The 26,258-nt window shown below is 43.9% G+C and overlaps 1 protein-coding gene across 2 annotated transcripts in view; it reads right to left on the bottom strand.

Moving 5' to 3' along the window:
* Nucleotides 1–209: 209 nt before the first annotated feature.
* DNMT1 (DNA methyltransferase 1) overlaps nt 210–26,258 on the bottom strand; it is a 26,651-nt gene continuing 602 nt past the window's right edge. The window contains exons 1-34 of one of the 2 annotated variants that reach the window (XM_056570594.1): nt 21,689–21,800; nt 20,786–20,828; nt 20,314–20,421; nt 17,260–17,461; nt 16,786–16,858; nt 16,620–16,701; nt 15,877–15,923; nt 15,629–15,677; nt 15,466–15,549; nt 15,074–15,183; nt 14,872–14,990; nt 13,936–14,028; nt 11,507–11,658; nt 11,240–11,427; nt 10,653–10,830; nt 10,480–10,577; nt 10,247–10,397; nt 9,457–9,572; nt 8,320–8,521; nt 8,103–8,236; nt 7,857–8,030; nt 7,392–7,616; nt 6,984–7,176; nt 5,821–5,911; nt 5,611–5,733; nt 5,245–5,527; nt 4,962–5,103; nt 3,715–3,881; nt 3,445–3,622; nt 2,947–3,142; nt 1,672–1,835; nt 1,371–1,487; nt 1,203–1,293; nt 210–508 (exon numbers count right to left, since the gene is read on the bottom strand). In XM_056570594.1, the coding sequence (XP_056426569.1) occupies nt 474–508; nt 1,203–1,293; nt 1,371–1,487; nt 1,672–1,835; nt 2,947–3,142; nt 3,445–3,622; nt 3,715–3,881; nt 4,962–5,103; nt 5,245–5,527; nt 5,611–5,733; nt 5,821–5,911; nt 6,984–7,176; nt 7,392–7,616; nt 7,857–8,030; nt 8,103–8,236; nt 8,320–8,521; nt 9,457–9,572; nt 10,247–10,397; nt 10,480–10,577; nt 10,653–10,830; nt 11,240–11,427; nt 11,507–11,658; nt 13,936–14,028; nt 14,872–14,990; nt 15,074–15,183; nt 15,466–15,549; nt 15,629–15,677; nt 15,877–15,923; nt 16,620–16,701; nt 16,786–16,858; nt 17,260–17,461; nt 20,314–20,421; nt 20,786–20,828; nt 21,689–21,723 (4,443 nt within the window). In that variant the 5' untranslated portion in view covers nt 21,724–21,800 and the 3' untranslated portion in view covers nt 210–473. Of the gene's footprint in view, nt 509–1,202; nt 1,294–1,370; nt 1,488–1,671; nt 1,836–2,946; nt 3,143–3,444; nt 3,623–3,714; nt 3,882–4,961; nt 5,104–5,244; nt 5,528–5,610; nt 5,734–5,820; nt 5,912–6,983; nt 7,177–7,391; nt 7,617–7,856; nt 8,031–8,102; nt 8,237–8,319; nt 8,522–9,456; nt 9,573–10,246; nt 10,398–10,479; nt 10,578–10,652; nt 10,831–11,239; nt 11,428–11,506; nt 11,659–13,935; nt 14,029–14,871; nt 14,991–15,073; nt 15,184–15,465; nt 15,550–15,628; nt 15,678–15,876; nt 15,924–16,619; nt 16,702–16,785; nt 16,859–17,259; nt 17,462–20,313; nt 20,422–20,785; nt 20,829–21,688; nt 21,801–26,258 lie in introns of those variants that run through there. The other variant, XM_056570593.1, reaches the window with a different exon arrangement.

Genomic DNA, 26,258 nt, shown 5'->3' with positions numbered 1-26,258 from the left:
TCACAACTTTACTCTTCCAAGTCTATAGCCCCAGCATGGAGTTTCTAAAGCAGTGTTTCCTTACCAGGGTACCTCCAGATGTTGCAGAACTACAACTCCCAGCACAGCCTTAGGCTTTCTGGGCATGCTGGGAGTTTTGCAACACCTGGAGGCACCCTGGTTGGGAAACACTGCTCTAGAAGACTGAACGTTCAAGACAAGAATTCATTAAAAGTTTTTTTTATTGGAAATATTACAACATATAAAACCTACTTAGGATTTCCACAGATACAAAGTGGATAAAACGCAGTACATTGAATAAAAGTTGATGTTTGTAATAAAAACATTTTAGCAAAAAACACTCTGGTTCAAGCTAAAAAGCCAGATAAGGCCACAAGAGGGGCTGAACCAAGCGGATGTCTGCAGTGCACAGATGTAGAAAATAAAATAAGGATGGACCTAGAAGTGCCGTAGAGGTAGCGTTCATGATGAAGTTAATCCATTTCCATCTTCTCCTGCTTTACAATGTCTGCAAGAATTATTAAAGATTAACACTTCATATACAGCATCCTTTAAGATTACAGTAACACATAGCTGCCAGCCAGGAAATAAGATGGTGCTTCTAGTGGTATTCCCCTTTAAAAGCTAAGAGTCTGACTTGTGCCAGACCTGGCCACTAGTGAATGGTGATACCAGCTTCAGGCCCCATTCAGGGTGTCATGACATCGATCCAGAGAGTCTTTTACACTGGATCTACTGATTACCCGACCTTAGTGTGCCTCCAGCTGTTCCCCTGCTTGCAGCAGCAATCTGCAAGTACTACCAAGTCATGTAGGTCATGAACTAGGAGTAGTAAGTCAGAAAGTAGTAATAAGTCATTAAGACATAGTAGTGGTAGTAGTAAGTCATTAAGAAATAGTAGTAAGTCAGTAAGTAGTAGTATCATGGAAGAAAATCTCCCCTATTCGAAGTTTGAGCACCTCCCGAAGCAGGGGCAGCCTCCATAGCTCTCTATGGGAGAGCTTTTCAGCAATCTTTGCATCTCCTATAAGTTATACAGGGGGCATGGCAGACCCAGCTTTGGGTGGGTCGTCACACCGCTGTGAATGAGCTGTGGGCTCCAAACAGGAGATTGCAGGGGGCCCCAGCACTGTTCCTCCAACTTACAATGCAGTTTAGTACCTCTGAAGTGTTTATCATACACAGGACAGCCATAGACTCACCGGTTTCTCTCTCTTTGAGCTTTGCCAAGACGCAGGCTTTGATCTCCATACCGATTGCTTTTGACAGCGGTGGTGGTACGGCATTACCCACCTGAAAACCAGCATTAAAAATTGAGCAATTGTTTGTGATGTTATGCAAGAGAAAGTTGCTTGTTGACACCCACTTACCTGTCTGTGTTTGTCCAAGACGTTTCCGAACAGTCTGTAGGTGTCTGGGAAGCCTTGAGATCGGGCACACTCTCGTACACTTACCACACGGTGCTGCTCTGGATGAAGGACGCGACCCTAAAGGAGAGCAAAGGAATTTGATGTGAAGGATCAACCTCTCAGGAGCCTATAACCGTTTCCCTACCAGGGTTCCTCCAGCTGTTTCAAAACTACATATCCCAGCATGCCCGGACAGCCTTCAGCACCCTGGTTAGGACACAGCTATAACCTAGGCATTAAATTACGAAATAAAAACACATACCTGTTTACCCATGGGCTCAGGGTTAGTTACTGTGGTGCTGAAGAAACCGTCCCACTCCAACCTGCCGTACAAGCCCGCCCAGTGATTGTGCCTGTTGCCAGTGTGTGGCAGACACCAGGGGATGAGTGTGTTGAACTGACGGTCTGCAGGGTCACACTGTTTACCTGAAGAGTGGATACAAGTTACATGGCATCAGAACACCTCTAGTGTCTATTCACGTGTACAGTACGTCACTTTACATTGATAAAATCTATAATCTACCTCATCCTGATCATGTACATGTCTACGACCTATATTTCCCTTAGCATTACCTTTACTTGCCATCATTGCTCAGTAAGGTCTGTCCATGCAGAGGCATGGGGGAGTGTCCCCTCTCACTGATGACTCCTCCCCCTCCCTCTGCTCTGACTCCGAGCTCAGGACCTGCCTGCAGCCCTGTCACTCATTGTGTCCATGACATGTTGATTACCACTGGACTCTGCAGGACTGGTATGTGTCCAGAAGGCAGGGAGACCCCTAGTGGTCAGTTTCACTGGCTCAGTATGAAATACTGAAAACTGATTAAAAGCAATTGCAAAACATGATTTTTTTTGCATGCTTAATAACATTATATCCGACAGTGCCGATTTACGTGTTCTGCCAAACTTTAGGAATTCTGCCAGAATTGCAGTAGAATTTATGTTCTCAGAACATATTCCACCAAAATTCAAGCCCCGTTAACTTCAATGGAATGCCACTAAATAGGAGATTGGTCTTTTATTTTGCAGAATGGTCGCAGCGCTGCACTGTGACACTCCACCGAACTAGGCAGCAAGTTAGTGGAATTTGTCAGAATTCTGCCATGTAAACAGTCTTATGCTCCTCCACTCAATTCTGAGGTCTCAGCATCAAGACCACATCTTATTAAAAACAAGCGAGAGTCTATTTTACTTATTCTTACATAAGACACTAAGGATTTCTCTTAAAATGCAACATCTTTAGTGTGTCAGTTCGAGATGAGCGAACTTACAGTAAATTTGATTCGTCACAAACTTCTCGGCTCGGCAGTTGATGACTTATCCTGCACAAATTAGTTCAGCTTTCAGGTGCTCCGGTGGGCTGGAAGAGATGGATACAGTCCTAGAAAAGTCTCCTAGGACTGTATTGACCTTTTCCATCCCATGGGAGCACCTGAAAGCTGAACTAATTTATGCAGGATAAGTCATCACCGTGCCGAGAAGTTTGTGACGAATCGAATTTACTGTAAGTTCGCTCAGCTCTAGTATCAATGAATACCTTCAGCACAGGAACAGACACCCCGTAGAGCTCCAGTACTGCTGCGTCCGTTCTTCTTGTCGCTGTGAGGGTATCTTAGTTTGCGGGTGGTGGTGCCATCAGATAAGCGAACCTCGATGTTGGGGAGATCTCGCCAGTCTGAGCCAGGAGCGAGGGGTATGTGCCTCATTCTGGCAGCTACAAGGGCGCTCATATCCTGAAATGACCAGATACAGTCAGTGTCTTATCAAGGACAAGTTTTTTTGCTTTGTACACCCAACGACTAGCCATAGTAAGTTAAGGTATATAATGCCAACAATTTGATCTTGCTAGTGTGCCTTCAGCTGTTGCAAGACTTCAACTCCCAGCATGCCCGGACAGCCGAAGGCTGTCCGGGCATGCTGGGAGTTGTAGTCTTGCAACAGCTGAAGGGACACTAGTTTAGACAGATGAGGTAGAAGCCTCTAAGAAAATGAGGGTTCAGGAGGTACAGAGTGCATTTTATACACCAATATTCACCTTGCATATGTGATCCCTGAGGATTGGCTGATATTGTGAGCCTCGGATCTGTCTCTGGAACCATGACTGTGGCTCACCATTATAGGAAATTTCGAGGGCAGAGGCTCCGTTACGGATTTCAGGCAGGTCTGACATTGTATCCCGCACTGTGATTGTTCTGAAGAGGCTGGAGTTTGTCCTGTACATCAGAAGGAAATAAAAAAGGATTTATAGAAAGGATAAGGTTTACAGGTTAAGGCTCCACACAAGCACCATGCTGTAGACCATCACCTTGTAATGTTGCTGACGTATTTCTTCTCATCCACCACTACATTCAATTGGCAGGCACGAGGTGCAAACACATGCAAGGGCTCCGGGAACATGGGCAACTTCTCTCCTGGGGCGGCAGCAAGGACAATGGCTCTTCTACGAGTCTGTGCCACACCATACTGACCGGCCTGGAACAATGTATGCCAAAAAAAGGTTAAGTCTTTACAAGTCAAATGCTACACGCTAGAAAGTTAAGAGTGTTTGCATAGAGCAGAGTTAAACTGGCAGACCAAAGTCCAAACCTGGACCAGCACATGCAGACGGTTCAGAAAACCAGCATAGAGGCTTCTGCTCTCCCTGAAATCAAGTGTGCGTCTTTAAAAAATTACCTCATGATCTTGTTAAATGTTATAATCCTCCCAGTGCACTGCCCCCCCCCCCCCCCCCCCCCCATCATGATAAACCACACCCTGCATTTATTTTTAATATTTGTTAGGGCGGCAGGAGTCCAGGAGGCAGGGAGAAGATGTGCTCTGGACAAGTAGGGAGACACTTATCTATGGGAGAGGCGGGGGATGTAGCTTGTGATTCCCTCCATGGAGCTGTATGGGGAGGGGGCGGCCGTACTGCCGCCCTCACTGAGGTAGATGCTATGCACATCAGCCAGCACCCAGCATGACTATGCCGGGGGCCACGTTTGGGAGATTGCAGGGGGTCACAGTGGTTATACATGCAGGTGGACAAACGTGAAAGTGGCTGCAGGCTGTGCACGTGCAGCGCAGCTGACAGGAAGAGAGACTAAATAGCAAGCGGGGGCATAGACTTTCACAGCGCGCTGTCACATAGGAGGAAGGCACAAGGTGCAGCCCCAGGTGCTGGCCGGTGGCAAGAAAGGGGTTGACAGTGCATAACTGTGCCCCTTAATTGCATATTGGGGGAGGAACAAATAGCAACATGCTCCTGAACCCCCACCAAAAAAAAAAAAAATAAATAAATAAAATAAACCACACCCTTCCCCGAACTAAAAGACCAGGTCTTGAGAACTCCAGACCTGCGTCTGCCTCCTACAGACACCAAGCTAAAACGGATAGCTCAGAGTCTGTTGGCGGGGTATATCCTGCCAGGAGGGGCCAACTATGTTGCCTAGTGGCAGCAGCATATACCCACGTCTGTGTTCCCAAATGGAGCTGAACAAGAAGTTGTTTGCTGCAGCTGTCCTAAGGAGGCATCGTATAGTTTATTCATGACACCATACTGGGAAGTTTTACCTGCAGCACTCCGAAAGTACACTGGTAACCCATTCGGACAAGACAGCGCAAGGTTAGTTTCAACACCATAGAACTCTTGAATGACACAAAGTTCCTGACGTTTTCAAGCAGGAAGAACTTGGGTCGGTAATAGTCGCAGTAACTGGAATAAAACCATTGAGACAAGTTTCAGGAGAAACATCAAATGTACTTCAAAATTGTCTGTGAGGGTGAGCTGGTGTTCTTCTTGGGCAGGTATAAGAGTCCACAGAAGTCATCCAAAAATAGTGTTCTGACCACTCACCTGAGGTAAGAAACCACCAAGGAGTTCTTGAACTTAGAGTAAGTTCTGGAGTTGAACCTGTTCATCCCGCTGAAGCCTTGACAGGGCGGGCCTCCACACAACATCTCAACGTCACCCTTCTGAGGCAGCCGCTGGCCCAGAGAGTTGGTCTTCTCCCCTGACATGACCAGTTTCAGCAGAACATTACAGTCCTCCGTGAACACTGTTGTACCTGGATTGTTCAGCCTGAAAGCTTGTGCAGCTGGGTCCCACATCTCAATTGCCCACTTTGTCTCGGCTATTCCTGAAGTTACAAATCGGGCGTTAACAAAACCCAGAAGTTAAGACTAGGTGGTAAAGATAAAAATGAGATTTTTGGTTCTTTACCTGCTTGATGGAAGCCTTCAGACAGACCACCACAGCCAGAGAACACATCCAGAGTCTGGAGTTTAGGTAAGTGATCCTCTGGTCTCCTCTCTTCAGACTGTGCGGACGACATTTTTCCCTTTCCTGCAAGAGATTTACAAAAAAAGATTATAATTTTCTCCTCCATCTATAAGCGATACTTAAATTTACATAATCTAGTAAAAATCTTACCTTTTCCTTTACCCTTCCCTTTTCCTTTGTTCATGGATGTGCGGGCATGGTTAGGTGGATCTTCAAAGCTCTTTGCTTTTGCATTATAAGCCTGAGACAAGGAAGGAATAAAGTTATGGTAAGTTAGACTTTAGTTGCAAGCAAAGTGATAATGTTTCTCCTTGAAGAGTCAGACAGCTGTCTACAGATTAGCATTTGTTTTTATGAAGAGATCTCTGGCCTAGTTTAGATTCCCAGTCATGTTCTAAGACCTAGTTGAAATGAGGCTTTAAAAATGCAGCGTTTCCGAGCTAGTTTACCTCCAACTGTTGAAAAACTTCAACTCCCAGCATGCCCGGACAGCCTTTGGCTGTCCGGGCATGCTGGGAGTTGTAGTTTTACAACAGCTGGAGGCACATTGGCCAGCAAACACTACCTTGAACAGCTGTCGTGAGCCACTTGGCACATGCTTTCTTCTGATAAATCTACAGAGACTCCAGCTGTTTCACATCTACAGTACTCCACATTCTAGGAGAAGAGAGACCCTTAGTCGGAACATCCAAGCACCAGCTGCCCATATCCTGTGGACCAGTGTCATGGCGACTGTACCATTAGTTGTTGTAGAACTACAACTCCCAACATGCCCAAACAGCCAACAGATGTAGTTTTGCAACATCTGGGAGGTTCACTGTTATGTCTACAACAGTGGTTGCCATGTCTTCTGCAGTCTAGGACTTCAGAACTTCTGGATCTCAGCACACAAGGTTCCAACATTTGCCAGTTAAGAGAACCAGGTAGCTGTGAACATCATTTCTTCGGCGCCTTTTACTTTAGAGTAGACTCTGGAATTACGTGCAATTATACCGAGCCATCCCGCAGTAATCCAGGTGGCCACCAGTGTTCATAGAACCTCTTCATTGTCCTACCTTTGAAAACCTTACAGAGTTGACCTTCAAACAGATCCATTTCTTTCCAAAAGCAGCAGCACCACCTCTCTTCCCGGATTGTGTTGTATCAGTTACTTTTCATTGTAGTGAATGGGGCCCAGTTGTAATACTGCACACCCCCTGAGGACAGGGGCTGGTGTGTTTTTATTTATTTTTTTTTAAAGAAAAATCAGCTTTATTTCCCCCATTCCCAGATAACCCATTTCTATCTGCAGACCTGGACCTGCCTGCCCTTACCTCTAGGAAGTAGAATCTGTCCGATCCTCCAGCAGTGTATTCCTGAATAGACTCGAATAGATCTTCACCGTATTCTACTGAACACCGACCCTGCACGTCTTTGAAGTCCACCACAGCTTCTTCATCGCTCCAGTACACCAAGTTAATGTCTGCATGGTAACTCGCCTTCAAGCCCTTGTGGGTATTCTCAGGCCTACAGTAGAGATATTTAGATGTAATTGCTGTAGACTTTATAAGACAATGCACCTCATTTTACTAGTGTCAGATCTGGAAAGATTAGTAGGTGCCCATATCAACCAGCGCTCAAAGGGAAAGCTGCCACTCTGGTTGCCAATGGCAACAAGCTAAGTTCCCCCTATTTGTTCCTATACAGGAGCTGTGCCAGTCTCATACATATTTCCTAGGTACCTGTAGAACTTGTACACCCGCAGTTTGATGTCAGACTCATTGGGTTTTCCATTGCTCCTCTTGTTGCAGTAGATTTCCTTGATGCGGCCTAGTCTGAATGGCTCTGGGGCATCCAAGTTGCTTCCCTTGATGTAGTCAGAGGACTTGCGGTAATACTCGGGATACAGATCCTCATCAACGTCCTCTTTCTTGTGAGACCTTTTCACAGGACTGCCCAATTTGACACTAGAAAAGGATAAACTGATAAGGTTATAAAAATGGCTCAGTCCAAGTCACTCAATGAACCCCTTTCCATGATTTACACTAGTTTTTCCAACCATGGGCCTCCAGCTGTTTCAAAACCAACTCTCAGCATGCCTGGACAGCCAACGGCTGTCCAGGCATGCTGGGAGTTGTAGTTTTTGCAACAAGCTGGAGACTGTTTGGAAAACACTGACTCAAGTCATGAGTTTGTAGCTCTCGTACCTGAAGTTGAAAGCATCCGGGAGGAGTAAGACTCCATCACCAATCTTGTACTGGGCACCGTTCTTTGTGGCGGTGTTGTAGCAGACTTTTCCGTCAAAGTCATCAGCAATGTCGAAAACCCTGGGCATCTCCCTCTGCCTTATTTCTGCAAGCCGAGTACAGCTGGTACAGAACCTAAAGAAGTATATGCTTCGTAAGCAATGGTTCTCTAGTTCACAAGAGCTTTTAGAGTCCGGAGTAACTCACTTGTACTTGTTGTCCTCCACTGGTGTCACCTTTGGTGGAGTCTCAAAACGTGCATATTCAGGATCATACCACAACTGGTAAAAGTAGGACTTTCCATCGTCTTCCACTATAGTGTCTTCTTGGTCTACTCCACCCTGAGTTTAGGACAAGAGTGTCAAATCCAGATGTGAAGCAAGAGTAAGTAAATGCCATGTACGTTGATGTGCATGTCGCTCACCTCCATAAACCAGTTTTCGGAAGGAGCTTTGTAGACCACATTGACCTTGCCATGGATGTAAGACAACTGCATGTCCTCACATTCATCCACAAGGAAGAGCTCCAGAGGATCGGATGTAGCTCCCAGGACGGTGTCTGTACCCAGGCAGAACCAGTGCGCGTGGAACATTGGACCATTGACATCTTCCCACATGGACGTAATCCTAAAGAACGAGTGTAAAGCAGTTTGACACCTTGGCGTTTATACAAAGTAGGGCCTCAACATCTTAAATACATACACCCCACAAGGTCTTTGTTATGGGTGCAGACTCTTAAAGGACAAATGCAGTGAAAAGTGTATCCTTATGCACAGGACAGGGGATAAGTGTCTGATTGCCGAGACCACCACGATCTCCTCAACGGAGCACCGGCATTGCCATGCATCGGCTTATGAGCATGTTTATGAACATGTCCCCATATAGCTCTATGGGAGAGGCGGGGGATGCACAAATGCTCCATCTCCATTTCTCCCATAGAACTACATGGAGGAGGCATGTTTGCCGCTGTGTCATGCTGCGGCCGGCACACGTCCTGCATGGGAGAGCCGGGGCCCCGTGCAGGAGATTGTGGGTGTCCCAGATTTTAGACACCCCCCCCCAGGGGCACTTATGCCCCATCCTGTGGATAGGGGATAGTTTATTTCCTTTAAGTTCCTCATAACCTAAGGCTACATTTACAAGGAGGAATATTTACAAAGATTTGTCCTGAAGCAGGTGGCAGCAGAATATGCTGGCACTATGACCGCTCTAGCAGGTTCTATAGAAAGCAATAGATTTTGGAGAAGGCTTTGCTGAAAACCTTGGCATGTTCGTTCTGGATGGAGGCCGGAATCAGGATTTCTGCAGCAGATTGTTCAGTCACAAAAATTTCCTTTTGTGCAAGACACCAGAATCCAATTGAAAGGACTCTTCTGCGCAGAAATTCTATTGCAGCATTTTCCCTTATATTCCATATCAGTCAGCCGAACCTGCCAATTTCAGCAAAACTGGCTGACTATGGGGTCATCTATACATATTGGAGGGAAGGAGCAGGTGCTGTATGTGGCATTTCACATGAACTGGTCACCAACATGCTAGTTTGTCAGCTAACAAATACAAACCTTGCCAGATACAGAGGCTCTGTGGGGTTATCGGGGCTCACGGATACACAGTCACCAACTTCCAGGATATCATCATCAATAGATACTTTGAGATAATATTCTCTCTTCCCTTCAACCTTAAAATAAAGAGTAACATTAAAATGACAGACACTTCTATGAGGCTGCATTCACACTAGAAGTTGATCTGGTTTAAAGACCCGTTAAGAAAACCCTGAGCAGCCGCTAAAAGAATCCCATTCATGCCTATGGGATTTTTACATTGTCCATAACGGTGAAAAAAAAAATAGACATTGTGACTGGAGAAAAATTAGTGCATGTTACTTCTCCCGTCACACAACATTCGTTATGAATAACGGGTGAAAACTGATCACGTAAAAGTCCCATAGACTTGAATGGGATTTTGGAACGGCAGTTTTTAAGGGTTTTGTTGTGATGTTATTAGAGATGAGCGAACTTCCAGTAAATTTGATTCGTGACGAACTTCTCGTCTCGGCAGTTGATGACTTATCCTGTGTAAATTAGTTCAGCTTTCAGGTGCTCCGGTGGGCTGGAAAAGGTGGATACATTACTAGGAAAGAGTCCTAGGAATGTATCCACCTTTTCCAGCCCACGGGAGCACCTGAAAGCTGAACTAATTTATGCAGGAAAAGGCATCAACTGCTGAGCCGAGAAGTTTGTGACGAATCGAATTTACTGTAAGTTTGCTCATCTCTAGATGTTATAACAGGTCTTTAAAACGGAGCAACTTCTAAAGCAGCCTAAGAGGTACAAGACTTTCCAGACTTGTTACCTTGACAGGCTCCCCACGCCAAGATATTCTGTTCTTTTTCTCCTGTTTCTTCTTGCGGCCCTGCAGGATCTTCTTGGGAGAAGGCATTTCAGGGATGTTGTCGTCCAGCTCCTCATCTTCATCGGCCTCTTTAACAGCCAAGTTTGGACACCTAATAAATTGTCAGTGGAGTGTTACATTGTGTTGAAGCAGGTAACAAGTCACATGACAACTATACATGTTTAGGCCCTAACCTCCTCTGCAGACAAGCCTGCTTATTGCGTCCGGTTCCTCCAAACTTCAACATGTCTTGGCAAGCTTTACATTTGCCACAGTCTGGTTGTTGGCATACCTGGAGGACGAAAGAAGAGCTGTAAACAAATTCAGAGAGACGCTGTATACCAATCTGTACAGAGGACGGTCCTACCTCACAAACACCACAGCGCCTGCGCTTAGAGTTCTCCTTGTCGTCATTATTCTCAATCTGTTCAGAGAAGAAAGTGTCAAAAATCTGGTACACCAGTCTGGTTGTGGTGGCCTTTGTGGGTCCCTTATCCTTTACGATCTTTGTGGGATGTCTTATCGCTTGTCTCCTCACTGCACGCCTGCAGAGGAAAATAAGATTTAGGGTACGGTCACATGGGGTGGAGTGGCAGTGTATTTTATGACGCAGATGTGAACAGCTGTCAGAGGGACTGCAGAGCGAGCTCCCGGCTGCGGCCGCAGCCGGGAGCTCGCTCTGCAGTCCCTCTGACTGCCCTCAGTGCTACATACGCCCCATGTGAACCTGCCCTTAGCCTGATACAAGGCCTATATAAAAAGATGTTATCCCTATACACAAGCTACTGAAAGCAAGGGTGTTATATCAGCAAAAGTCAAGCTCAATAAAATAGTGTTTGGAAAGATGTGCCAATTCATTACATGTGGGTTCGGCAGACCTTCCTGCAGTCTTACTCAACTTTATTACAACCTAATGGGGCATAACTAGAATAAGTATCAAAAGTTGGCACCCACCTCTTTCCCAGTGTGACGCCAGCAAGTTTGATGAGATCCCTCATACAGGGGGTAATAATGACCGGCTGCTCATCGCTGTCGGCAGCATCGTCATAACTCTCCACCTGCTCCACCACAAACTGTGCGTGTCTCAGAAGAGAGTCCTCGGTGAAGCGGTTGAAGTTCAGTCCTGATGGCGGGACAGTGGTCTGAAAACAGAAGGTGGATAGGACTTCACAACTAGGTCCTGCCAGGTGATAACACAAGTGTCTCCTAATAGCAACTCACCTCGATCTTGTTGAGCAGATCTTCATAGGGAACATCTGGATTGTTCTGGAGAAATTCCACCACTATTTTGCTCATATAGATCTTCTCTTGCATTACGGCAAAGATCTGACTGAACTCTTCACTGGGGTCCATTAGGAAATAATCCGCAAATGCTGTAGAGGACAAGACAGATGTCTGTAGAAAGACTCAATAGTATTTGAATGGGTATTCCAGGCAAAAAAATAAAAAAATAAATAAAAAAATAAAATGTATATATCAACTGGCTCCAGAAAGTTAAACAGATTTGTAAATTACTTCTATTAAAAAATCTTAATCCTTCCAATAGTTATTAGCTTCTGAAGTTGAGTTGCTGTTTTCTGTCTAACTGCTTTCCGATGACTCATGTCCCGGGAGCTGTCCAGTTCCTATGGGGATATTCTCCCATCATGCACAGCTCCCGGGACGTGACATCATCATTGATCAGTTAGACAGAAAACTTCAGAAGCTAATAACTATTGGAAGGATTAAGATTTTTTAATAGAAGTAATTTACAAATCTGTTTAACTTTCCGGAGCCAGTTGATTATATAAAAAAATAAATACGTTTTTGCCTGGAATACCCCTTTAACCCCTTAAGGACGCAGGACGTAAATGTACGTCCTGGTGAGGTGGTACTTAACGCACCAGGACGTCCATTTACGTCCTAAGCATAACCGCGGGCATCGAAACGATGCCCGTGTCATGCGCGGCTGATCCCGGCTGCTGATCGCAGCCAGGGACCCGCCGGCAATGGCCGACGCCCGCGATCTCGCGGGCGTCCGCCATTAACCCCTCAGGTGCCGGGATCAATACAGATCCTGGCATCTGCGGCAGTGCGCGATTTGAATGAATGATCGGATCGCCCGCAGCGCTGCTGCGGGGATCCGATCATTCATAACGCCGCACGGAGGTCCCCTCACCTTCCTCCGTGCGGCTCCCGGCGTCTCCTGCTCTGGTCTGAGATCGAGCAGATCAGAGCAGAAGATCGCCGATAATACTGATCTGTTCTATGTCCTATACATAGAACAGATCAGTATTAGCAATCATGGTATTGCTATAAATAGTGCCCTATGGGGACTATTCAAGTGTAAAAAAAAAAATGTAAAAAAATGTAAAAGTAAAAGTAAAAAAAAAGTGAAAAATCCCCTCCCAATAAAAAAGTAAAACGTCCGTTTTTCCTATTTTACCCCCAAAAAGCGTAAAAATTTTTTAATAGACATATTTGGTATCGCCGCGTGCGTAAATGTCCGAACTATTAAAATAAAAATGTTAATGATCCCGTACGGTTAACGGAAAAAAAAAAAAAAAAAAAAAAAAAGTCCAAAATTCCTACTTTTTTATTCATTTTATTAAAAAAAAAATTATAAAAAAGGTATTAAAAGTTTTTTATATGCAAATGTGGTATCAAAAAAAGTACAGATCATGGCGCAAAAAATGAGCCCCCATACTGCCGCTTATACGGAAAAATAAAAAAAAGTTAGGGGTCATCAAAATAAAGTGATTATAAATGTACTAATTTGGTTAAAAAGTTTGTGATTTTTTTTAAGCGCAACAATAATATAAAAGTATGTAATAATAGGTATCATTTTAATCGTATTGACCCTCAGAATAAAGAACACACGTCATTTTTACCATAAATTGTACGGCGTGAAAACGAAACCTTCCAAAATTCGCAAAATTGCGTTTTTCGTTTTAATTTCCCCACAAAAATAGTGTTTTTTGGTTGCGCCATACATTTTATGATATAATGAGTTATGTCATTACAAAGGACAACTGGTCGCGCAAAAAACAAGCCCTCATACTAGTCTGTGGATGAAAATATAAAAGAGTTATGATTTTTAGAAGGCGAGGAGGAAAAAATGAAAACATTTAATTGTCTGAGTCCTTAAGGCCAAAATGGGCTGAGTCCTTAAGGGGTTAAAGGGTACCTCTCATCAAAAAAACTTTTGATATATTATAGATTAATGTATGCAGAATAACTTTACAATTGCATGTTATTAAAAAACATGCTTCTTTCTATTTAATTTTCCACTTTGAAGAAATGACCACTAGGGGTTTCCCTACCAGTCCTGGCAGCAAGCATTTCAGACTCATGCTGGAGTCCTAAACACTACGAGCTGCCAGTCTGCTTTGTTCACAAAGGAGAACACTCAGCTGCCATCCTGCTTTGTTCACAGCCTGTTTGGCTGTGAACAAAGCAGGCTGGCAGCTGTAAGTGTTTAGGACTCCAGCATGAGTCAGAAATGCTTGCTGACAGGACTGATCGGGAAAAACACAATAGAAAGAAGCAGATTTTCCATTAACGTGCTATTGGAAAGTTATTCAACATTCATTAATCTAAATTATATCAAAAGTTTATTTGATGAGAGGTACCCTTTAAAGACTCAGGTTATGGAGGAAGAGAATCCTTACCTGTTGTGAACCCAATCAGAGCCCTTTCTCCTCCATCAAAGCCGGTTATCCACCAAGCGTTAATGGGTCCAAGTTTCTTTGCCCTTACTCCTCCTGCAAGCCAAAACAGGAGAAGGTATATAATTCTATTCTTAAATGTAAATATCCAGACTCAACTCTTAGACAGTGTTCTGTCAGCACTACACAGTTTCCTGATATACACAGTGCCAGTTTTTTCTTGCTAGACTAAATTGCTCTTCATCAAGACATGATAGTTGTAGCTTTGCAACATCTGTAAGTCAGAGGCTTTTTGCCTGCAGCTGCCTCCATGGGGAGTTTATGGCTTCTCCACTGAATCCAGCAGTCTCTCCTGGTGGGAAGGTAAAGTACTGACCCTGCTCTATGAGCTAGGCCGAAAGCTGTTGTGATGTGCGAGTATACTGTGTATGCTTGTTGTGGCATATTGCTGCTCTGAGCAGGCACATGTAAAGGCAGCACACACAGGTCCTTCAGCGGTGGAGCCGCAGTAAACTATGTTCTGTAAATTGGCTCATCTGAACGTACCCCAGAGTTGTGTTTCTTTTGGCAAAAGGCTGCAGTCAGATACCATCTGGGGGTCAGAAGGGAAATCAGAAAAGCCAGACCAACCAGGTGTTTGCTTTGCCGTCTCTTTATAGGCTTTTCGGCTCAACAGCAGCATGCCAAAAGTGGTCTGAGCGAATGGTGCATGCCAGTATACTCTAGAAAAGTAAAATCTTGCAAAAAAAAAATAAAAAAATCCATCATGGGAGTTCAGAATGATGGTGATCTCCGGTCACAAATTCCAGAAGTTGTATGGTGAAAATGTAGCATAAAAAAGGTAAAGAGGACTTTCAGTCTAAAATTAAGTTTCCAGTAGACACGCCCTGTGTCTTTTTTTTTTTTAAGTGAAAAATTTAACTTTGAGTGAACACTCACCATCCAGAGAGGGATTGTCATCATAGATCGGCTTCACAACACCACTGAAGTAGAGCTCTACGTTCTTCTCGATCAAGCCCGAGTCAAAAGGACAGAGATGCCCCCTCTTGTCATAAACGCTAAAAGTAAAAAAATTTTTTTAAAGATCTGTCCTGTAGACAATTGTAATAACTTTACACTAAGAAGCAGAAAACCCACAGACCTGAAGCAGGTAACTTTATGCTGAGGAAGATCCTCGTAGCTCTCAAATCCATCTTCATTGGCATCAAATAGTGATAAGCGCTCATCTGTTAACATTTCTGGCTCCTCCAGCTGTAAAAGATCGTGCCATTGAAGTAGATTACGCTATGGTCAGTAACCTATGCTGCAGGATACCTTATACCAGTTTCTCTGAACAGGGTGCCTCCAGCTGTTGCAAAACTACAACTCCTAGCATGCACGGACAGCCTTTGGCTGTCCGGGCATGCTAGGAGTTGTAGTTTTGCAACAGCTGGAGGCACACTGTTCAGAGAAAGTCCTACACAATTGAAGGTTTTACTTTATACAGGAACCTGACCATAGTGTTCGTAAAAGTGTGACTGCAATACAACATACCGCATCGTCTGGGTCACCCTGGAAGTACTTGAGATCGGGGTCATCCAGATACTGTCTGCAGTCCATGCACTTTGGAGGTGGTGTCTATAAAGAGAAAGATTGTCAATATGTACAATTACTGCTCCTCAGATTATACACCATTAGATATGAGGCTGTGCTTCACCTTTGGTGCTTGAATGGATTTAGGCTTTGGAGTTTCCGGCTTTACAGTTCTTTAAAAAAAAAAAAAAAAAAATGATAAAGTTTATACAGAGGGTCTACAAAACAAAAGTTAGTCTCGAAGTGATGCCAGTGAAGTCACAGCAGCACCAGATATGCTGAATTATACAGCGATTCCTCAACATATGATGTCATTCTGGAACCAAGTAATATCGTAACTTGAGGGACCACTGTAGTGTTAATCGCCCTTACCCATCTTCTGGCTTTGTTTCTACTTTCAGCCTCTTCTCTACTTGCTCCTGACGGAGAAAAGACAAAAGTTACACTTGTAGAAATGCCACTTTTTTCTTTTAAGTCAATAGGGATTCATTCACCTTTGGCGTTTTTTTTCCCTGCAGTTTTGGGCTCAGGGACAGATTCTAGCCTCCCCTCTTCCAAGATTGCAGCATGTAAAGACTATGGGGAACATTTGTTTGCTTTGGCAAGCCAGTTCTGAACGAATTTAGTTTTACTTATGTACTACATATTTATCGTACTATAAATATGGAGCACAAGCCATAAAATATATAAAATTAAATTGCACCTGAGACTTTTGTAATCTAGGTCAGGGGTTTGTGACTTTTGCACATCATAGATTTGTGACCATTGCAAAGTTAAAACTGGCATTTGCTTAGGTAAGCTGTTTGTAACTTGCTTACCCACAAGAGCTGTAAACTGTGCGCCCGGAGTATGGGAATAAAAAAATAATAAAATAAAAAAAAAAAATTGTCCAATAAAGCCAAAGGGGGACATTTTACACATTCTTGTTTTTTGCTCCCATATACTTCTGGAGAGAAACCATGTTTGTGTAGAATTTGCAAAGGTGTTGGACTTGGTTCCTAGTAATGTCACCTGATCAGAACACCCCCTTTAATAGAACCTGAAGATGCAATGGCTAATAGAAGGGGGTAGTAGGGTATGTACAACCAGGTGCATCTAGATAGATTACAACACACCTCTTCAGCTGGCTCTTCTTGGGACACTTCCTTTTCAGATTTCACTTCACCATTGACATCATTAGACTTACGCTTGCCTGGACTGAGGGTAAAGAAAGAAAAAAAATTTATATTCTATCTACATACCTGGCATATGACCTAATATATTTTAATACTGTATATTAACCCTTTGGCGAACATAGACATGATGGTTTGCTGTTTGACTCCATTTTTTGCAGGTCGCCCACGAGGAGTTGACTCTACAGGTAAGAGGAAGAAAAAAAAAAAAAAAAAAAAAAAAATAAGTGTAATTACAAAATATGGCCCCAGGTGTTGCAAAACTACAACTCACAGCATGCCCGGACAGCCAAAGGCTGTCCGGGCATGCTGGGAGTTGTAGTTTTGCAACAGCTGGAGGTCACACTGGTATAATGAAACAAGTTGAAGACCTAAGCAAATGTGACTGTGGGATATAAAGACCTAGCAGTGTCCCATGTAGCACAACTTTTTCTTATGTTACATCAAGTGCCAGTGACTACATCAGTAGCTTTACTGACCATGTGGCTGCTGGCAGTACCAGGAGCCCACCCAGTTAACCTGCCCCAGCCACACACTGCCCATACCAAGGACCCCCTTTGATTTTGAGGCATTAATAAGTTACTTTTGTTTTCTCCATTGCTCTTGCTCTTCCGGCCCCTGCGGCCTTTAGTGCCAGGTGTTGTTGCTTCCTCCATCTCTACATCCTCCTCATCGCTGCCACAAGTGCCATTCGGGGAGCAGCCATTGGCCTCGCCATTCACAACCCCGTTTTCAGCGCCAAGTTCTTTCCCAAGCAAAGCCTTCACTTTCCTCAGATAACCTTCCTGGAGAAAGGGGAATAGAATGACATTTTTAATAATCTAAAAGTTTAAAACATACAGCTTGCATCTGATTTACATAATTTCATAAACATGTCATTTGATCATTATGCAGAAAGACAAAATGTCAACAATAAAATATATATATATATATATATATATATATATATATATATATATATATATATATATATATATATATATATAACACATACATACACACACACACATATATATATATATACACACACATATATATTCTAAGCAGAGTGCAGTTCTTGCAACATTAGCACGTCTGAATATTTATCCTTTATCAAAAAAGGAGGGGTAAGCCGCTGCAAGGATCTTCTGAGAATAGGTTGGGCATATTGGATCAAGCTTTTTGTTGGGAAAAGAATCAGAAAAACTACACAAAAGGGGTACTCGGCATTTGGAACAAACTGTTCCGAATGCTGGAGCCGGGAGCTTGTGACCTCGTGACCTCATAGCCCTGCTCCCTCAATGCAAGTCTATTGGAGGAGGCGGGGCTCTGACATCATGTGCTCCCGGCTCCAGCATTCGGAACAATTTGTTCCAAATGCTGAGCAGTGGAGTGCCCCTTTAACCCCTTAAGGACCAGGCGTTTTTGCTCTTGTGTTTTTTCCTCCTTACCTTTAAAAAAAATCATAACTAAATTTTGCACCTAAAAATCTGTATTATGGCGCATTTTTGCGCCACCAATTCTACTTTGTAATGATATCAGTCATTTTACCCAAAAATCTACGGCGAAATGGGAAACTAAATCATTGTGCGACAAAATACAGCCATTTTGTAGCTTTTGGGGCTTCCCTTTCTACGTAGTACATTTTTCGGTAAAAATTACACCTTATCTTTATTCTCTAGGTTCATACGGTTAAAATGATACTCTACTTGTATAGGTTTGATTTTGTGTTACTTCAGAAATTTTTTTTTTACTAAATGCAGGAAAAATTCTACGTTTAAAATTGTCATCTTCTGACCTCTATAACTTTATTTTTCCGTGTTAAGGGCGGTATGAGGGTTCATTTTTTGCGCCGTGATCTGAAGTTTGTCGGTACCATTTTTTGCATTGATTTGACATTGATTGCTTTTTATTCATCTTTTCATGATATAAAAGTGACCAAAAATACGCCATTTTGGACTTTGGAATTTTTTTGCGCGTATGTCATTGACCGTGCGGTTTAATTAGCGGTATATTTTTTTTAATTCTGACGTTTCCGCACATGGCAATACCACATGTTTATTTTTGTTTTTATTTACACTTTTATTATTGGAAATGCTGGGTGATTCAAACTTTTTTTAAGGGAAGGGATAATTCAAGGGGTTAAATTACTACAATTTTTTTTTTTTTACACACTTTTCTTTTGCAATATTGTAGCCCCCATAGGGGGCTATAACATTGCATTTACTGATCTTTAACACTGTTCAATGCATCTCCATAGAGCTGCAATGATCAGTGTTTTCGGCGATTGATTGCTCAAGCCTGGATCTCAGGCTTGAAGCATTCAATCGGCGATCAGACTTCAGGAAGCAAGGTAAGAGACCTTCCTCCTGTAGTACAGCTGTTCGGCATGCCGTGATTATACCGGGCACTTTTACTTTTAGCCGCGTGGCTCAGCTTTGAGCGCACGGCTAAAGGGTTAATAGCTATTAGAGGCGGGTCCTGGCTTCACTATGACACCGGGCCCACTGTGATATGATGCGGGGTCACAGTGGGACCAGGACCAAGGATGTACTCATACGTCCTTAACTAGTTAAGACAATTGGCTGGTCCAGCCGCAATCTAATCAAGTGTCTGCTTGGGCATTCACACTGACCATTAGCAGACAGTCACAACTAGAGATGTCCCAATACCGAACATTTGAACGAGTACTTGAACAGCAGAAGTCCCTGATACCCATAGCTGAGTGGGGGAGAGAAAAAAGGAGAGACCGACACAGGCGCCTTGTGCATTACCACTAAACAGGGATAACAGATTAAAACAATCACAGTGAGCGGGCAGGAATTGCCCCTTAGGTAGTGGCCGCTCACCTTGAGCGAATAAGATATTAGCATATAACCCACACAGTGGGTGACAGAAGGATTGGAACTGCTGCTGAGCAGGGTCCCAGGAAAGGAAGAGCTCCGATCCTGATGGAAGTGGAGGCGGAGAAGGAAAATATGACCCTTACAGAGGCGCTGCTAGTTCCAGAGTAATGTAGAAGCCAACCAGTGTATTTGTAAAACACCGGAGTGGTTTATTAGAGCATAAGAGGACAATGAAGTACACAGATGACTCGTTTCAGGGGAGCAACCCCCTTCCACTGATCTGTAAGGGTCATATTTTCCTTCTCCGCCTCCTGATACCAATAGAACATTTAAAAAAAAAAAAAGTAAAATAAACACACTATCCTTCACCACAGTAATTCAGAGTGCTCGCGGAAATTCATTGCGTGTAACAATTTCAGCTGCAGAATTATTCAGTGTGAATGGGTATCACAGAAGACCCACTCTGATGGTAATGTTCCCCACACGTGGAATTCTGCAGTGTGAACGTACCCTCAGAGTAAAGTATGTAGAGGCCTCCGCACAGGAGCGGAGGAAATGGGATTTTTTATTTTTAGTTTGGAGACTTGATGTAATGAGGCACCTAGCAGGGGAGTTCCCCATCTATTGGAGGAGTGGGCAGATACCCTATTTGGGGGATATCTTAATTATGAGTGCCTGTGAAGCCTGAAGTGACAGTCAGACAGACATTAAGCCTTCACTAACTCTAGAGGGACCTCTGCTGTAGAATGAATATAATATTTTTTTTTTAGTACACTGATCAGCAATGCACAGCCAGGTCATTCCCATCTTACCTCAGAGAGCTCCTCTTTGCTCAGCTTGGTTTCCAGGTTGGACAGCTTGTCCTTTACATCTGCTTCTAGGTACTCCAGCACCAGGTTCAGCTTCTGCTCTACACATTCCTACAAGGAGGTCCAGGGGTTAATGAAGAGGCCTGGGGTCAAGGTACATGCTAAATGCCTATTATATAAAAGCCCTAGAGCTGGAGAGGCCCAGACCAGGTTACAAGCAGAACCAGCTCCGGAGATAATCCCCAATACAGCAGTACACTGTAGGAACAGTGGGGGAGATTAATGGTTGGGGGGACACTACACTACATAGTCACCAGTTACTTTAGTGGCATCTATCGTGCATCACATGAACCTGGGCAACAATTCAAAGCACGGCGCTGATATTTTGCATCTGATTTTTCCCCCCCTCCAAGAAACTAAGTGCAAAAAGTGAGAGAGCCCAAAGAGCACATTTCCTTAATTTTAAGAGCCATACCTTCTCTGACAGTCCATCCTGTTCTGTATCCAAAGCCTTCAGCCTGGATTGGAAGAAAAAACTCCATAAGATATCATGTAGAAGTGTAATGTGGAGGCTGTAAATAAATCTCATATGTATCTATAAATTTTACTAATTTGTCCTACCCTTAGACTAGAGGAGAAAAAACAACAAAAGCATATTTTTAGTCATTAAGAGGTTACTACATTTGGGACACAAATTTGTATTAAAATGGTTCACTGACAACCCTGGATAAGTTCCCCCTATGTTCACTAAGGGGTTAAAGCCAGGCATCATCATGATCAGTGATGTCTGCCATTAGAGAGATCCTGGTAGATAGCCGCCAGGACCACAAAGCTAGCACACACTGAGCACGTGTCAGAAGGGGAGTGGGACGCTGTCGTCCACAAGAGGTTAAAGGTTGAGTTGTGGGAAGTAGAAGTGATTCTCACGCCTACTGGTAGGTGGTGTGGCTTTGCTCCTAAACAAGAACCTTTGCACTCAAAAAAAAGAGACTTTTGACAAATGTCGCAAATGATAAATATGTGACCACAGCATGGTCAAAAAGAAAAAGTTCTAAGGGTAGGCAAAAAGAGCAAAACTGTCTATCAAAAGGCACATAAGTGTCAAAATATGCAGCTTGCGCCTGAACTGCGCCAAAACAGAAAAAAAAAATGCTCTAAAAGCAATGATAAACCTCCCCCTATATACATACAGAAATGGACCAGTTATGAGTGGAGATAAAAACCTGTGTAAGGGACAAAATGATCAGTTGCCCATAGCAACCAATCACATGGCCTCATTTTAAGAGGCCTTTTAAAAGCAAAAGCTTTTGGTTGCTGGTTGCTATGGGAAACCGCAGCACTCCCCAAAAAGATAATTCAGACTGAGGGGGAGATTTACCAAAACCTGTGTAGGGGACTCGAGCTGTTGCCCATAACCACCAGATGGCTTTTTCAAAGGAGTAGTCCAGCACCTGATACAACCCCGCAATACAGCGCTATGACAGAGCCGGAGATTGCCGAAGGCAGCGCTCCGGCTTTGCCATAGAGTTGTATTGAGGAGGTTTGTCAGCCGCCACTTAGTGCGGTGGTCGACACGCCCCTTCCCACAGGCTGTCAGGGACCTGTATGGGAGATTGCCGGGCGGGGGGTGTTGCTGCTCCAGTGGTTGGTCCCCGCGATCTGAAACTTATCCCCCTAAGATAGGGGATAAGTATTTCAATACTGGAGATCTCCTTTAAGTGGGCATCTGAAAAGTGAAAGCAGCTATCTGTTGCTATGGGCAACTGCACCACTTCCTGGTTGCCGGTGGTCGGCGAGTCATACTGTGCTCAGGCAATCACCGGCCTCACGAAGTCCTGACTCGGACGGCGATAGGCTGAGCGGCACACTGCCGCTCAGCCTACCGCCGGCAGAGTCAGGACTTCGCTGAGGCCGGTGATTGAGCACAGTATGACTCGCAGACCACCGCCAACCAGGAAGAGGATTGCGGCAGAGACCGGAGCAGGTTACCAGGGGAGCGAAGGAAGGTATGTAGCACTTATTTTTTTTTACTGCTGGCAGTATGGAGGACAATTTTCCAATTCTGGAGTACTCATTTAATCAGCACAGGACCTAAGCAGAAACATAATGGGGGGTTGGGGAAATCCAAAACCTGTACAGAGGAAAAGTGGTACAGTTGCCCATAGCAACCAGATGGCCTTTCATTTTTAAAGATGCCTGAAAAACATGAAAGCGATCTGATTGGTTGCTATGGGCAACTGCACCACTTCCTCTACACAGGTTCTCATAAATCTCTAATATACTTATTTGTAACATGATTATTACTGATGAGCAGCAGGGGCCATATTCAAATTCATGATATTTTGCGAATATATTGACGATTATTCGCCCTACGTTCACGAAATTCGCATGGAAAATTTGCATGTAAAAGAAATAGCGAATATATTGCACTATATTCTAGATATTTGCAATAAAAATTAGCATTACGAATATTCGTGCTCAACACTAGCGTTTATCAGATCCTGCACTAAATAAAAGACACCATGGAAGGCAGTGGGATCTGTTGTGTATTGGACCTTTCTGGTGCCACTTTCTGGACCAGAACTGCGGACACCCCCAATACAGATCTGAACGAGGCCTAATCTTTATTACAGGACTGTCACGTCATATGTAGTAACTCTGTATGGTCCTCAGGATACACTTTGGGTACAATGCATGACAGGATATGGCGATACACGTCTTCCTGTATGTAGGTATACCGGGGTTTCCCCAGGGAGCAAACTACAACTCCCAGCATGATGGGAAGTGTAGTTTTTGCAACAGCCGAAGACACAGGTTAGGGCACCGTTTCCTAAACAGTGTTGAAAAACTTTTTTTTCTTTCCCTTTCTTCTCTTCCCCATTCCCTTTATTCTATTGCAATGTCTAAACCTAGTTAACTGTAACATTGTATAAAGTTTTATGTAAATTGAAATTTGAAAATAAGTATAAAAAAAACAAAAAAAAAAAACACTACAACTTCCAGCAGTTGGAGGAAGACACCAATTTATAGTGTTTACAAGCACAGTCCCTACAATATAGGAATTGACCGATTATCGGTTTGGCCGATATTGACGATTTGTGACATGATCGGTATCGGCAATTACCTTGCCATATGCCGATAATACCCCGCCCCACTGCCTCCCCCATCCCTGGTTTTATAATTACCCGTTTCCATGGTCTACACTACTTCTGGCGTCCTCAATGCGACGTCACAGCCAGTGCGCACAGTGACAGCTCAGGACGCCGCCGGAGCCAAAAGTAGCGCGGACCCCGGGAACAGGCAATTATAAAGTCATTGGGGGACATGTATCAAAGATTTTACCCCTGTTTTGTTTGTATTTTTTTGCGCAAAATTTTGCGCAAGCCCTTTTTTGCGCACGTTTTGGTAGAGCATGTCCTCCAGATGTGGCTGAATCATGGTACCTTGGAGTGACATCTATAGTACACATGGATTTATTAACTGCGTACTTTTTTTTTACACCAAAAATTTTGCCGCAAAGCTGTTTTTTTTGGGCGCAAATATAAGCCATCTTGGACTTAACGTAGTAAGATGCTCTAAATCATTGATTCTATTTTCCAAAGAGTGGATTTAGGAGATTACTATATTTACCCGCAATTTATGAAGCTCATTGCACTTGATAAATTTAGCGCTTCTGCACATAATTTAGAATTCGGGAAAAGGGGTAAAATGCTTCTACCATACACAAATAATGATACATGTCCCCCATTGACCTGCAGCAGCCTCTGCGGGGCGGGAAATAGCCGATAACTTACACTGATATTCCGGTATAAGTTATCAGCTATCTGCCTCAAAGTTACCATTATCGGTATTGGTGCTAAAAAAAAAATTAAAAATCTATAAATCGGTTGATCCCTACTACAATAGGATGGGCACTGGGCCTTATTGTCTCCCCTACAAGACAAGCGACACCAAGGCTGCATTCACACCACGTTTTTGCAGTACAGTTCCCATATACGTTTCAATTAGAGATGAGCGAACTTACAGTAAATTCAATTCGTCATGAACTTCTCGGCTCGGCAGTTGATAACTTTTCCTACATAAATTAGTTCAGCTTTCCGGTGCTCCCGTGGGCTGGAAAAGGTGGATTCAGTCCTAGGAGACTTTCCTAGGACTGTTTACCACCTTTTCCAGCCCACCGGAGCACCGGAAAGCTGAACTAATTTATGCAGGAAAAGTCAGCAACTGCAGAGCTGAGAAGTTCGTGACGAATCGAATTTACTGTAAGTTCGCTCATCACTAGTTTCAATGTGAAAACTGTATGCATCGACTCCATTGAAACCCGTATGCCAAACGATGCATCAGGTTGTGTCCTTTTTGCATTCTGTACGGTTTTGTCAGTTTTTTTCCTGTACCCAAAACCATAGCCTACCACGGTTTTTGGTCCAGGTGAAAAACTACCGTATTTTCCGCCCTATAAGACTCACCCAATTTATAGGTGCAAAATCTAAAAAAATATAAAGATTTTTGAACCCAATAGTGGTCTTCAAACTGCGGACCTCCAGAGGTTGCAAAACTACAACTCCCAGCATGCCCGGACAGCCGTTGGCTGTCCGGACATGCTGTGAGTTGTAGTTTTGCAACCTCTGGAGGTCTGCAGATTGAAGACCACTGCATAGGAGGTAATACTCACGTGTCCCCGCAGCTCCGGACCCGTCACTGCTGCCCTGGATGTCGCTCCATCGCTGTCGCCGTGTCCCCGTCGCTCTGGAACTTCTCTGCTGCCGGCCGGGTATCCTCGCTCTCCATCGCTGCCATCACGTCGTTACGCACGTACGTGACGACAAGGAAGGAGAGAGCCGGCCATACAGGGGATCCCTGAACGGAGAAGACACAGAGGCAGGTAAGGTCCCTCCCGGTGTCCTGTAAGCACTAATCCGGCTATTCAGTCGGGCTGTTCGGGACCGCCGCGGTGAAATCGCGGCGGTCCTGAACAGCCGGGTTAGTGTCACTTTCCCTTCAGACGCAGCGGTCAGCTTTGATCGCCGCATCTGAAGGGTTAATACAGTGCATCACCGCGATCGGTGATGTCCTGTATTAGCCGCGGGTACCGGCCATTGATGGCCGCAGGGACCGCCGCGATAGGGGTGTATTAGCCGTATAAGACGCATCGACTCTCCCCCCCCCCAGTTTTGGGGAAGAAAAAGTGCGTCTTATACGGCGAAAAATATGGTATTAAACTGTATAAGTTTTGTTTTTTTTACATGGGAGTCAATGGGAACTGTACAGAAACGCATGTGCGTACGGCTCCATATGGTTTTTTGGCTTTGCACAATTTTTTTCTTGGAATTTCAATCAAACAAGTGAAACTTTATTCATAAATGGAGTGAAAAGTTAAACGTATGTTTTTTTCTTAAAAAAAAAAAAAAAAAAAAACAGATGCAATCAGACATTTAAACCGTATACGGGTTAAAATTTGTACACACACCCTTTGATGAATCCGTTTTACCATAAAAAAAAAATCATGATACAGGAACCATATAGCAAAAACATGGTGTGAATGCAGCCTTAGTGATTAGCGGCAGGGGCCATATGTGAATCTGCAATGTTTCGCATAAACATTGACGATTACTCGTCCTATGGTCCCAAAATTTGTTATGTTCATTCACAAGTTCACGTGAAAAAAAATGAATATTCATCATTACAAATATATAGCACTATTAGCAGATAACTACATCATTACAGTATCACAGCATGCTTGGACTTGTAGTTCCCTAAGTGTAACTATACCACAGCAGTATTCTAGCACTGGTACTTGTAGTACACCAGAGTGACAGCATCAAGGCCTCCAGCACTGACTGCCTATCAGATCAGGACTACAACTCCCAGCACATCCTGTAAGGAGTAGTAGTGACAGGAAACGTTTCCTATCACAGAGGCATTCTGGGAGCTGTAGTCCCCAACAACCC

Source organism: Hyla sarda, chromosome 4 (assembly GCF_029499605.1).
Source record: "Hyla sarda isolate aHylSar1 chromosome 4, aHylSar1.hap1, whole genome shotgun sequence".
NCBI classification, from domain to species: Eukaryota; Metazoa; Chordata; class Amphibia; order Anura; family Hylidae; genus Hyla; species Hyla sarda.
This window is presented reverse-complemented; position numbering and strand designations above follow the sequence as displayed.